Source organism: Symphalangus syndactylus, chromosome 22, assembly GCF_028878055.3.
Source record: "Symphalangus syndactylus isolate Jambi chromosome 22, NHGRI_mSymSyn1-v2.1_pri, whole genome shotgun sequence".
Classification (NCBI taxonomy): Eukaryota; Metazoa; Chordata; class Mammalia; order Primates; family Hylobatidae; genus Symphalangus; species Symphalangus syndactylus.
Genome location: NC_072444.2, coordinates 73,431,596 through 73,446,362, shown reverse-complemented (window position 1 = coordinate 73,446,362; position 14,767 = coordinate 73,431,596). Strand labels below are relative to the sequence as shown.

Here is a 14,767-nt window from a genome sequence, read left to right as displayed (position 1 = left end):
AAATGGGCTAACAATCAAATTACTTTTAAAAGATAAAATTTACAGGAATAAAGAAACAGGGATTTGGTGAAACAAAACAAACTAAAAAACTAAAAAAAATGCCTAAGGTACACAGCAAACAAATTTCTTACATATATTATATAATCAAGCACTAGGAAATGTTTAGAATGCTTACTCCAGTAATCATACAAAATTCTGTTTTTGTTTAGTCTATTTAATTTTGTAGGAAAATATACTCTATTAGAGCACATTTCTAAAAGGAGTTGAAACAAAAAATGTCTACCTACTCAGAAAATAAAATCCATACTCATTTCCCTCAGATTTTATTTAATAGAAACTTTAATACAGAGAAGTAAACAATCTGATCACTAGAGTTCTTTACTAAATAAAACTCAATGATTCTGCCAAAACAAAACTTAGTATAGGATCTTCAGTATACACAAAACTCTCCCCAAATCTACAATCCAAATTGATAATCTATAAACAGAAAAACTAGTAACCACAAATCTTTAAAAAATATAAATTCTTACAAATCAATATCAACTGTCATAAAGCTTAACCTGTTCCCCCCTAAAAATCTTTTGGTTCATTTTGTCCATCATTTGGTAAAGTTGTCATTTTACTGTTGTAACAGGAGCAATGTTACCTTTTCTCCACAACTTCTAAGGTTAAGTGCAATAATTCTCGTTTTGTTTTCTCTCTTCTCTTAATCATTTCCAAAATTGTTATGGCTCTACTAAATTCTCGTCTCAGTTTCAACATCTTTTCATAAGAGGCTTCATCATTCTTACGATTCTATTAAAAATAATAATTTTAGAAGAATAAACAACACAGTTATCAGACCTGAATTTATCCTATAAAAGTAAAATGTTAAAAAAAATCTGAACGGCAACCTATGTAAGATAACCTATAACTATTTAGCTCTGAAAATATAAGTGCAAGCAAGTATCTCTCGATAAATACTCAGAAAAAAAATGTTGCCAGCTGTTGAAAAGGTAGAATGGCATAAAGAGATAATTTCAATGTAAACAAACAAAAAATGTCCACCTGAAACAAAATCTGTTATCAGAAAATGTAGTCTATTCAGCATGTAGGAAAGTATTTTCCAATGACAGAGAGGAACACTTCTGTCCAGATCAAGGTAACAGTCAAAATGAGTCCCCCCATCCATTCATCCATCCATCTCCAGCTCTGTGTCTTGGGGCTGGACGGTTTGATACACTGTACTACTATGTGAACATGAACAATGACCAGTAAAGCTTCACTTCAGAAACTCAGAAAACTCAAAGTAGGATAACAACCATTTCAAGAAATCGGACTGTCATTTTTCAATGTAATGTAACACCCCACTGCTGAGTAGAAAAGAGATTTAGCAAAAATACTGAATTTCAGAACACTTTATTAGCTTTTCAACTAATTATTATACAACGTGAAAGCCCTGCTACATAACTAGAAAAGGCTCAGTAGTAATTAGCAGCATCTATTTGCATATAAAATTATTACTAATATAAACTATTTTGTTAAATCAAACATCCACAGATTCCTCACTTTACTATTAGGCATGGAACTATTTGTTTAAAAATAGACCACTACCACCCCTCCAATCTGTGCATCCAGAGTGAACTGTACTTAAGCAATCATTCATGCCTTGAGTTAATAATTTGAAATGATATTAGAAAGAACCTAAGGAATACCAAAGGTTTCATATTAGAGGATTATAAAAGAGAAAAATAACAATTGAGAAAAAGTCAAAGTTATACTCTTTTTCTTTTGTGTATAGTTTCTTGCATTTGAAATAGAATAGTCATATATTAAAAATAACCTACACTAAGTCCCATTATGGTACTCCACATCGAATATTAAAAATAAGTCATCCTTCTGTGTAATTTTAAAAAATTCAACTTTTTCTTCTTCATTACTATGACAAAAGGTAAAATCTAAAGCATATGTTTAAGCATTTTTTTAAACAGGCAGCAATAATACCTTTCAATTAAAAAATTAATATTTTCAACAGCAACTATTAAAGCGCCTCCACTGTGCAGGGTATTGCACATGTCCCTTACCCTCAAAAGGCTTAGAATCTAGTAAAGATGACAGACAGAAAACAGATATACAGAATCGTAAGGCAGATAATAATATGAGGTTGCATGCCAGCTGGCAGCTGAATAATATTCAAAAGTGCACCAGAACCTTTTAGATGGTGCCCCTCTTCAGTAAGTGTCCCTCTTGGAGATTCTACCCTGTCTTACTCATATCTTGTTTTGCTTTTTTTTTTTTTTTTTTTTTTTTTTTTTTTTTTTTTTTTTTGTGAGACAGAGTCTCACTCTGTTGCCCAGGCTGGAGTGCAGTGGTGTGATCTCGACTCACTGCGACGTCTGCCTCCCAGGTTCAAGTGATTCTCCTGCCTCAGCCTCCCTCGTCTCTCAGCCTCAGTAGCTGGGATTACAGGAATCCACCACCACACCCAGCTACTTTTTGTATTTTTAGAACAGATGGGATTTCACCATGTTGAGCAGGCTGGTCTCAAACTCCTGACCTCAAATGATCTGCCCGCCTTGGCCTCCCAAAGTGCTGGGATTACAGGCATGAGCCACTGCCCCCAGCCTCTGTTCTCTTTATGCCCAAATAATTATCGTTCCTAACTTTCCTTTCCCCAGTCTTGTCCTTTTAAAAAAAAAAAAAAAAAAAAAAAAAAAAAAAAAAACCAAAACCTTTTTGTTTTGAAATAGTTTCAGACTTACAAAAAAGTTACAAAAACAGTATAAAGAATTCTCATATATCTTCATCCAGATTTTCTAAAGGTTAATATTTTACATTTGCTTTATCTCTCTGTATGTGTATACATATATATACGTATGAATATAAACACACATCTATAAATTATCAGCAGCGCTATTTTTGAAAAATTTCAAGAGAAGTTGAAGATATAAAATGCCCCTTTATCCCTATATGCTTTAACATATATTTTCAAAAAAAAATGATATTCACATAGAACCACAGTACAATTATTAAAGTCTGGAAATTAACATTAATATAATCCTATTACTTAATTTCTTTATACATATAAACTTTATTCATATTTCAACAATTGTCCCACTAACGTCCTTTACAGCAAAAAATATAGTTACTGCTATAAGGACATCAGTAAGATAATAACTTTTATTATAATAGTACATTTTTTTGGCCGGGCGCAGTGGCTCACGCCTGTAATCCCAGCACTTTGGGAGGCCAAGGCGGTTGCATCACCTGAGGTCAGGAATTCAAGACCAGCCTGGCCAACATGGTAAAACCCCGTCTCTACTAAAAATACAAAAATTAGCTGGGTGTGGTGATGGGCGCCTGTAATCCCAGCTACTCGGGAGGCTGAGGCAGGAGAATCGCTTGATCCCAGGAGGTAGAGGTTGCAGTGAGCAGATACTGCACCACTGCACTCCAGACTGGGCGACAAGAGCAAGATTCCGTCTTAAAAATAGTAATAATAATAACAATACATTTTTTCCTGGTCTAGGATCTGACTCCATATTAAAAACCACATTTGGTTGTCATGTTTCTTTAATCTTCTGTAATTTAATCTCCTTATAATTGTTTTCTGTATCTTTCAGTGATTATGATCTTAACACGAAGATTAGAGACTATGTTGTAGAATATTCCTCAATTTGGGTTTCATTAATCTTTTTCCACAATTAAATTCAGGTTATGCATTTTTGGTACAACTACCACAAAAGTGGTATTGTACCCCTCTCACATCATATTAGGAGTTAGAAGATACTATTTGTCCCATTACCGCTGATATTAACTTTGATTGCTTAAGATGGCATCTCCCAGGTTGCCCTAGTCAAATACTATTTTTCCCCTTAATAAATTAACAAGTATGTTAGGCCGGGCACAGTAGCTCATGCCTGCAATCCCAGCACTTTGGAAGGCTGAGGCGGGCTGATCACTTGAGGTCAGGAGTTCAATACCAGCCTGGCCAACATAGTGAAACCCCGTCTCCACTAAAAATACAAAAATTACCCGGGTGTGGTGGCACGCGCCTGTAGTCCCAGCTACTTGGGAGGCTGAGGTAGGGGAATTACTTGAACCCGGGAGGCAGAGGTTGCACTGGGGCGAGATTGCGCCACTACATTTCAGCCTGGGCAACAGAGTGAGACTCCATCTCAAAAAATTAATTAATTAATTAATTAATTAACAAGTATGTTGTAGGACTACAGAAACACTATTTTATCATCAAACTTCCCCCCTTAAGTTTAATATCCATTAGTTCTAACTTTTGCCTGAAACAATTATCTGCATTATTATGGTGGTTGCCAAACAGTGATATTCTAATTCCATCATTCTGCCAACACTTACAGCTTTGGAAATCTACTGTAAGGAAATGCTGTCTATTCATCCATCCACACCCACCCACCCACCTACCCACCCACATCAGTATGGACTCATGGGTTACTGTATGGGGTAGAATCCATCACTTTCATGATCTGTTTTGATGCTCAAGCTTTCCCAGCTCTTATCAGTGGAGTCCCCTTTCAAGCTAGCTCCTGCGTCCTTCTGACATGGCTCCAACATTCTTCAATCATATTCTTATTTTCTGGCATAACAAAATGTGTGTTCCAGGCTTACCTTTGTATTCCAGCCCTATCTTTGTATTCCAGCCCTAGACCTGGAATAATTTTCCTAAGGAGTCCTGGTTCCCTTTAATGAAAAACAGATTTATTTTATTTTATTTCATACAGTATTTTATTTTATAATTTTTGAAACAGAGTTTCGCTCTTGTTGCCCAGGCTGGAGTGCAATGGTGCAATTTTGGCTCACCGCAACTTGTCTCCTGGGTTCAAGCAATTCTCCTGCCTCAGCCTCCTGAGTAGCTGGGATTACAGGTGCATGCCACCACATCCAGCTAATTTTGTATTTTTAGTACAGATGAGGTTTCTCCATGTTAGTCAGGCTGGTCTTGAACTCCCGACCTCAGGTGATCTGCCCGCCTCAGTCTCTCAAAAGTGCTGGGATTACAGGCGTGAGGCACCATGCCCAGCCAAAAAACAGTATTTAAAATCAAGATCTACATTCTAGACATGCCCATTTCTACTGGGTGTCACTGCTTCTAGAGACTCTCAGTGAACAGAGCTAGGAAATACGTATGTAATACATGTATGTACATATATGCACAGATCTATATGTATTTCTAACTATATCTAGATATATATATATTTTTGAGATGGAGTCTTGCACTGTCACCCAGGCTGGAGTGCAGTGGCGCGATCTCAGCCCACTGCAACCTCTGCCTCCCGGGTTCAAGTGATTCTCATGCCTCAGCCTCCCGAGTAGCTGGGATTACAGGCGCCTGCCACCACACCCAGCTAATTTTTTGTATTTTTAGTGGAGATGGCACTTCACCATGTTGGCCAGGCTGGTCTTGAACTCCTGACCTTGTGATTCACCCGCCTCAGTCTCCCAAAGTGCTGGGATTACAGGCGTGAGCCACCGCGCCCAGCCCTAACTATATCAATATTAAAAACCACCAGTTCATATTGACATTTTTTCTATTCTTCTAAGATGGCCCTATTCCCTGTATTCAAATCCACTTGCCCCCTTTACTCTTTCTCACAACCGTCTCTGCTCAGGGCCAACCCCTTTCTAATACAGTTACATATTACAGTTCTGTACTTGCTGCCAAATCTCAAATTGTTACACTATAGAATAAACTGTACATCTTTTCATGACCAAGGATGATTCACAGGTGACTGTTATGCAGAGCAGCTAGAACTGACAACCACTACCCTGGGAATTTCCTCTCTTAACTATCTTACTTTTTCTGGGCCTCACAGAGGGAGGAGAGAAGGCACAGACACTAAGAGTTGAATCTATGTGGTTAAATATATTAAATGTATATGCTGATCTAGGAATTCCCAATCAGTGCATTAAGACATGTTGGTGCCTTAAGACTATCTCATTTAAGAATGCCCCAAAGTATTCACATGCTCCTTAATTAAATATTAGTTCAGTGACTTAAAATTAAATTCTAGACAGCCAAATATTTCGGAAGACCTTTTACCCTTTGCATCAACTACACAAGTGTTTTTGAGTTTGCAGAAACAGAAAACAGAGAGCCTTTGTTAGTTGTATTCATTTTTGCATAACCCAATGCTTGCCACCTCCTGAACACCTAGGGAGTATTCATTATTTGAGTGCTTTCCCATTTTTCTCGTTTCAAAACACATAAACATTTCTAACTAGCAATGGTGAGCATGATAGGGAATTGTCTTTGGTCCTACAACTGAAAACAGAAAGGAATAAAAAGCAAAGAGCATCAGAAAAGAAAATGTACCTCTTTGCAGAGGAAAATGGAAAAAAAACAAGTGAAAGGGTAGGAATCAGAATGTCAGGAAAACCTGTATTAGTGATCACAAAATGAAGAAATGCCTAAACACAAGAACCAGTTACTAGCAATTCTCTAATGGTTAGAACAAAAGAAGAAGAAAACATATTTTAACACTCAGAAAATATTGTCAATATGCCAATAAATACTGCTAATCTTAAGTATTCCATACCCATTCACTGAAGGAAGTCCAATAATTTCCTTCAAAAGGCATTGCTAACGGTCTGTTTTGCAATATATCTGAAATTAATTACAGTCATGCATTGCTTAATGACACAGATAAGATCTGAGGGGTTGGATGTGGTGGCTCATGCCTGTAATCCCAGCACTTTGGGAGGCCAAGGCGGGAGGATACCTTGAGCCCAGGAGTTCAAGACCAGTCTGGGCAATACAGTAAGACCCAGTCTCTTAAACAAATAATCGAACAAATAAAGATCTGAGAAATGTGTTGTTAGGCAATTTCTTTGTTGCACAAATGTCACAGTGCACTTACATAAACCTAGAAGGTATAGCCTATTGCTGCTAGACTACAAACCTGTACAGAGTGTCACTGTACTGAATACTGTAGGCAACTCTAACATAAGGTAAGTACTTGTGTATCTAACATATCTAAACATAGAAAAGGTACAGTAAAAATACAGTATTATAATCTTAGGGGATCACCATCATATATGCAGTCCATCAGTGACCGAAATGTTATGCAACATATATATGACATACATAAGGGTTGAAAATGAACCCTTCCCTACTTCTCACGACTGTATACTGCTTTCAAAAAGCGATTTGATAGTTCAGGTTTTTTTTAATGATTTAGATAAACCTCTCTTTCCTCATGTCCAATAGTCCACATTTATAAAGTCTTACTATATTTATGAACTTATCTCCTTTCAGTCTTAGAAAAGTGCCAAATCTTCATAAAATATTGTAGATTCCCTTAGCTAAGAACCAGAATGCCAAATTAAAAACTCAAGTCTGGGTTAGGGAATGTCATCTACACTTGGGAAATCCATCCTCTAATGTTTAAAAAAATCACATCCTCAAGAATTATAGAAATTCTGGTTATTAATTAGGAAGAGAGTTTCTCCTAAAATATACTATCCTTGGCAGCTGTCATGCTTCACAGCTGTTTTATTAACAGCTGACAAGGACAAGCTTTCAATGTTAGGAGAATCCACAGAAAATGCTTTGCCTCCAATTATAATTCCTTATTTTACATTTATACGTTCCTGATACTTTGCAATGTTAGAGAATGTACTACTGTGTGTGGTGTTAACTGTTAATTATGAGAAATGGAAGACAGTGAATACTCCTCCAGAATAGTGCTTTCCTCTATACCATATCATTTAACAGTATGAGATCCTGTTTCTCTTACTTAAAATTCTGCTTCATACTGCTTCTGAAAGCCAGATGGGAACAACCTCATCAATTTGAAATTGAACACAACTGACAATTCAGAAAAGGAGAAAGATTCCACTCTTACTTTTGACTGTTTGCAGAAGAGGGTTGAAAATGAACCCTTCCCTACTTCCTACAACCCTGTAGCAGCCAGAGACAGCAAGGTCCATTTTCACTTGGAAAAACTACAATATGGTTTCCAAGGAACTGTAAGGTCTCAAGTGAGCAACAAAGAATAGTAGTATTATTTCCAGTTATCAGCTTCCCAAACACAGGAGATCTGTGATAGAATATTTAGTTTACTGAAGAGACCAAAACTTCCAAGGTGCATAAGGACACAAAATTCCTCATATCACTTCAATTGCAAGCATAAAATGGTATGATCAGTAAATTTATAAAAGGCACAGGTAGCAGATAAACAGCGTAAACAACTGGCTAACAGAAGCTACTGAAAAGTAGGATTTCTTGTGGTGGGCCAGTGGCGCAATGGATAACGCGTCTGAGCACGCATCAGACGAAAAGTAGGATTTCTTATAGAAAGTCATCAATGCCATTAGCTCCCATTATGTTCAAATTATTCAAGTTATTAGAAAAAAAAATGACTGATCTTAAATACTATTAAGCTACCTTCAATGAAACCTAATTTGCACATTACCTTTCGAGTTTGCATTTTCTCTGTTCTTCTCCGAAAGGCAACATAAGGGTCATTGTTGGTAGAGCCATCTCTTTTCTCTTGTTTTATCTGAGGAATGAGGGATGGCCCCCTGCAGTTTTTACGTTTTCTCACCCAGTAGTCATATACAGCTTTAATAAGGTAATCATCTTCGTTTAGCAGCAGTTTTGCTTCTTGAAGTGTTACAAGCTAAATGAAAAATACAAAATGTCATTGGCTACAATGTTTGCAAAAAGAAACAAAAGTTAGCTTATGGTTGTAGAAAAAAATGTGACCAGTTTTAATAACTACAAACAGATAATATTATGGTAGGTGAAGACACAATTCAATTCAACCTAATGAAGGAATCATTAATTAGGAGATTTGTCTAAAAATTAGTATTTTTCCCTGAGAGGTAGTGAGTTGTATCACTGAAAATATTTAAGAAGGCTGGATGAATGATATTTGGGAAGACTATAATAAATATATGCCTCAGGCAAGTCTTGGACTAGAAGACACCCAAGATCTTTCAAAATTCTGATATTATACACATTTGAGGATCTATCAGTTTTCAAGTCTAATAGCTTGTTTGTTCTCCTATAGAAAGTAGGAGGTATGGGGGTTTCTTTTTATATGCGTCCAAAATAAAAGATGAATATTCTCTAATATATTGCAACTTACTATAATATATCTCTTTTGGAATTGACTATAAAAACAAAGTTAGCATGTTTCCAGAAGTTTCAACATTATGCAATTTTGAATTCTTTGTACCAGTGACATATAAAATATTTCCTCTATCCAAGTGTTAAGTACTAGAGAATCCTTATTCTTAACACTCATTCTGCTAATGACAATGTCATGTCCTGGGACAGTGGCCCTAGGATGGTTCCCTTAGGAGCTCTAATGCTGGTATTTCAGGGACCTACCTCTTTATCAGTGCAGCCAGCATAATGCTGACACATCTCAAATTAAGGCTGTAAACATTTGCTTGGTCACATTTGTTGCCTTGCACCTTGAGATCAGATAAGACAATCGGCTTTAGCAGGATGGAATGGGGGTTACACATATCTGTTTACAGCAAACATTAGAAAAAGATCATGCCATTTTAGGGCTGGGAAGTCTCGACGAAGTGATGCTATCCTAATCTTTTTACTTGTATTATTTTAGAGATGAAGGCTCATTTTCAGAAGTTGAGATATTTCCCAAGAAATGTTTCCCTAGTACTTGGAAATGAAATCTTTTCTCAATGAAATTATAAGATCAATACAAAAATTGACCTGTATGTTGTATAAAGTCTATTGAAGAAGTCAAAATTCACCAAATAAATTTCTCATGATTTCTTGTGTTGGTATAACTTCATGGAATAAATGCACTGATCACTGGACTTCAAGTCCTATGATGATTATTTCTAGAATTAATTCATCGGTTTCTTATTGTAATTTGTCTGCCTAGTTTGACCACAGGAAGAGAATACACTGACAATGTCAATTCAAGTATTCTAGTCCATGCCACAATTACATTTAGTGCATTAAAATACTAAGTGGCCATTCTATGGTTACCTAATCTCTTAGTAGAGGTAGCTTAACTACATTTGAGAGGCTGCATTTGGTCCTTAAAGTGGATAGCCAGAGTCTGGAAAATAAGACCACATCATAAGAACCAGTATTTCCAAACATCCACCTTTAAGTGGATACCTTTCTACCGTTAGCTGGAGTTCTCCGGAATGATGTCAACCCCACCCTACAACAACAGTGGTAGAATAAGAACACAGCTTTCTAGATCTAATAAAATTCTACCTTGTGCTGGTAGCACCACAGGCAGTTCTCATGTGTTCTGGAGGCCAAGGGAAACAATTCTGTGATGTGTTACATGTTCTTCAGCTTCTTGATCATTTTGCTTCTGATAAAATTTTGTTATCTTCACTACCAAATTAAGAGCTTAATCTAACCTCCGAATGGGGAGAAGGATAAGTGCTCTTTCCACCAATCAGCAGAATGGTAATGAGTTTCTTATATAACAATACTCAGGTTAACACTGCTTCCTATGCTCCTGCATGGTATGTTGAGATTAAAATACCTGCTCAGATTTCTTTCTCTGGTGCTTCTTGCTCCAGCTTACAATGTATATTGCCGTGTTGTTAAAAGCCATCTTTATATCACAAGCAATAAGAATTCAACACACACTTTACAGTTAAACATTCTGATATTTCCTTCCAGTGTTAACTATTTTTTCAGTTCACTGCTGTATGTTGTTATAAAGCAACTTTCTATTTTATAAGCAATCTTGGTTTTAATAATTCTGTAAAAATCTTTAGCTACTCTGAGGCAACTAGTATCACTGTATCTCTATTGTGGGTATAGCATCAATTTGAGCGGGGAAGAACTACTTGTAGATAAATCAGTCACACATTATTATATCACATGATTAAAAATCTGCAAAATCAGAACCTTACTATTTTTATACAGTACAAAAAAAGTTCTGTCATTTAGCAGCCAGGCACAGTGGCATGCAACTGTAGTCCTAGCTACTTGGGAGAGTCACTTAAGCTCAGGAGTTCAAGTCCAGTCTGGGCAGCATACTGAGACCCCCTATCTCTAAAAAAATTAAAAATAAAAATGTTGCATCATTTAGCATGTACTTCATTCACTAAAAAGCAGTAGAAACCAGTTACTTAACTGGCAAAAAAGTCTGGTTAATTTATTATTTCCAAGATAGCTCTGAGTTGATTTACATTATTTACCTATAGGGATGGGGAGATAAAAAAAATTATCCTACCATATAGGCTTTTCTTCCAGATGGCTACTAGCTCTACGAAGACAAGGACCACTTAGTTTGTTAATCAAAAAAATCTGTAATTTCAATAAATATATTTTGAATACATAAATGAATAAATTATATGTAAAAATTAATGTATTTTAATTTATAAAACATTGAGTTAAGTAGTAATTTAATTTACAAAACAGTCAACTAGCAAGTTATTAAAAATTAACTACCATCAGCCCATTAATGGGTTATAGAATGTGGGGAAGGGAAAAAACTTTAAGATGAATTTGCTATCTAAAGAAACTCACGACATGGCAACAAAGGTAAGGCAAACACAAATTAATAAGGGAACAATGTGAGAATTTTGGAACTGAGCATTACTGTAATAAGATACAGGGCAGAGTAGGACAAATTTCCATCTGGGACTGCCTATATTGTGTTCAGGGTTGATATGTGAACACCTCTTTGCTACACAACTTCTTTTTTCACTTCACTTCTTTCAAATCTATGGTTTATTATTTGTGTAACAGCCTATATACTACCAAAGGCAGGCTTCCAAATAACAAGCATTTACATTAAATTCAGAAAGAGTTAAATGACCACTTTTTACCTTATACTCTTCAAGAATGAATGACCACAGCTCAAAACCAACACAGTGAAATTATGATTCTAAATAGATAACACTGGAAACATCTTATTTATCAAATGACCCCTAATTTACACAATACTACAAAATTACAGCAAGTCAATCGGAAATGAAAACATCAGCATTCAATGAAATCAAAATATACATGGTTACACATTTTGAGTATTCTGCTTAAATTAAATTAAGGAGAAAACATTATCTTCTCCAAAGACCCAGAAAATGGAAAAAGTCTTCAGACTACAACAACAAAGACTGGTAGAGTTATAAAGTTCTCCCGTCTTTGGGTAAGTGTCCAGACATAAACCATGTGCTACTTTTTTTTTAAGGGACATATGCCTACATCAAAAAAGAAAATAGCTGTGTAAATTCTAAGACTGCTAATGCTATACAGCTAAATAAAATACTTTTCTCTCCCATAGAAAGGTGATACTAATCCATTAAAACACATATGATCTTCATGCTTGAGATGACTATTTTAGAAGGATTTGTTTATCAATTCATTTCTTCCTCTAAATTTTCCACTATAGTTTTCTGATTCTCAACAGTGCCAACCCACATTGAACCACAAATAGAATAAGGAAATTAGAATGATAAAATGATCAGAAAAAAAAGATCTCTTCAATTCCATGAATAATCTTCTAAGGTCTTAAAAACTGTCAAGAATTCTATTAATCTACCATTTAGGAGACAATTCTGTCTACATATTGATAGATTGCTGATGCTGAAACTAACCTTCTCTGCAGTCATAGGAATGACCCCCTGATCTTTTAATAATACAAAGTTAAAACAAATCTGGATAGGACAACACTTTAAATGAGATGAAATGGAAGACATAAATTCAAATTACTTTTATAATCTGACTGCTCATTAACTTTATATAACATAATTATAAAATACATGTACACACACATTAAGCATGGTGTGGTGGTTTTAAAATTTTATTGTGTGATGGGGTTCACTGCGACTGCTTCAAAAGATATAGACCAAATTTCATTTTTAATACACAAATACTTTAACATCATAGTAAAGAACATATCCATTTCAAAATGCTACATACTAAATTAAAAAATACAGGAGGCACCCTCTCCCATGTAAAAATGTACTTGTTCCTAGTGCACGTGAGAACCACATTTTCCTAATTGCCACTGCTTGTGGTCTGCCCCAGCCAAAGCATAATCAATAATGCAGTATCAAGTAAACAATTAAAATGCTACATGATGAAAAAAAAAAAACCAATGATGTGATTATTATATTGAGTTTTAGGCGCTTTTAATTTGAATTTTGTAAGTACAATGAAGGTTGAGAACATGTATCAGTCAGAGTTTCTATTTGCAAGCAACAGATGGAATTTATTTACAAGACACTGGATAGTTCTACATCTTCAGAAGTATTGGTGGATCAGGCTTGGAGTCCATAATGCCTAAAATCAGGCCACAGAACTGATCCAGTAGGGAAACCACTGCTGCTGGTACTATGAACACCACCGGCATGAAGACTATAGCTGGAACAGCAAATATTTAGTCTTACACTATGGTATAAGTAAACATGTAGTCTGTATCCCAAAGTGATAATTTTACTAAAAACTATTATAAATATAGGACCTGGCATTACAGGCAGAAGGAACAACGTAAAGCCATAAAAGGTATGGTACATCAGAGGACCAGAAAGAAGTTCAGCATGGCTGGAGTCAGGTGGTACAGATTTCACTTTACAGACAGTGGAAGCCATTGAAGCTTTTCTTTTTTAAGAAGATGAATTTTTAATAAAATAGCTAGTGGCAGAATAGCAGTGGTCCAGGTGAAAAATAATAAAAATAAGGCAACATGGTACAGGCAACAAATACAGGTTGAGCAGCTCTAATCTATAAATCTGAAATGCTCCAAAATTAATTTTTTTTTTTGAGTCCCAACATGATGCTACAAGTGTAAAATTCCAAAATAACCTGATGTTATTTGACAGGTCACAATCAAAATGCAGTCAAAACTTTGTTTCGTTCACAAAATTATTTAAAATATTGTAAAAAAATTACCTTCAGACTGTGTGTATAAAGTATATATGAAACATAAATAAATTTCATGTTTAGAGTTGGGTTCCATCCCCAAATAATCTCATTATATATCTGTAAATATTCCAAAATGTGAAATAATCTAAAACCCAAAACACTTCTGGTCCCAAACATTTTGGATAAGGTATACTCAACCTGTGTAACATTGTGGAACAAAAAACTGGTTTGATTTAGTGATGTTTGGGATGATTTTAAAGAAGTCAGCACTAAAGTGCAAACTGGCCAACTAGAAGGAAGACAAAAATGATATCATTAATTAAGAAAGAGAGTATATTAGTCTGTTCTTGCATTGCTATAAAGAACTACCTAAGACTGGGTAATTTATAAAGAAAAGAGGTTTAATTGGCTCATGGTGCTGCAGGCTGTACAGGTAGCATGGCTGGGGAGGCCTCAAGAAATTTAGTCACGGTGGAAGGCGAAGGGGAAGCAGGCACATCTTATGTGGTGGAAGCAGAAGAAAGAGAGAGAAGGGGGAGGTGCTATACACTTAAACATTCTTGTGAGAACAAGTTTGTGAAACAATCTTGTGAACAGATCCTGTGAAACAATCTTGTGAGATCTTGTGAGAACTCACTATCATGACAACAGTAAGGGGAAAATCCACTCTCATGATCCAATCACCTCCACCAGGCCCTCCACAAACACTGGAGATCACAATTCAACATGATATTTGAGCAGGGACACAAATCCAAACCATATCAGAGAACAAAACTGGGGGAGGCAAAGGAGGTCTGGAGATGTTAAATTTGAAATACTTGCTCAGGTGGAAAGGTTCCACTAGAAATCCAGCTCTGGACCATTTGGGAACCAGCAAAAAACTGTTAGCAGCCTAAGATAAAAGAAAAAATGCAGGGGACAGATAACAAAGGA

At 35.9% G+C, this 14,767-nt stretch overlaps 1 protein-coding gene across 3 annotated transcripts in view; it reads right to left on the bottom strand.

Moving 5' to 3' along the window:
* EPC2 (enhancer of polycomb homolog 2) overlaps positions 1–14,767 on the bottom strand; it is a 145,816-nt gene that overhangs the window by 26,096 nt on the left and 104,953 nt on the right. For all 3 annotated transcript variants that reach the window (XM_055260762.2, XM_063631053.1, XM_055260763.2), the window contains 2 exons: positions 8,427–8,633; positions 647–795 (listed from right to left, as the gene is read on the bottom strand). In XM_055260762.2, coding sequence (XP_055116737.1) covers positions 647–795; positions 8,427–8,633 — 356 coding nt within the window. The remainder of the gene's footprint in view (positions 1–646; positions 796–8,426; positions 8,634–14,767) is intronic.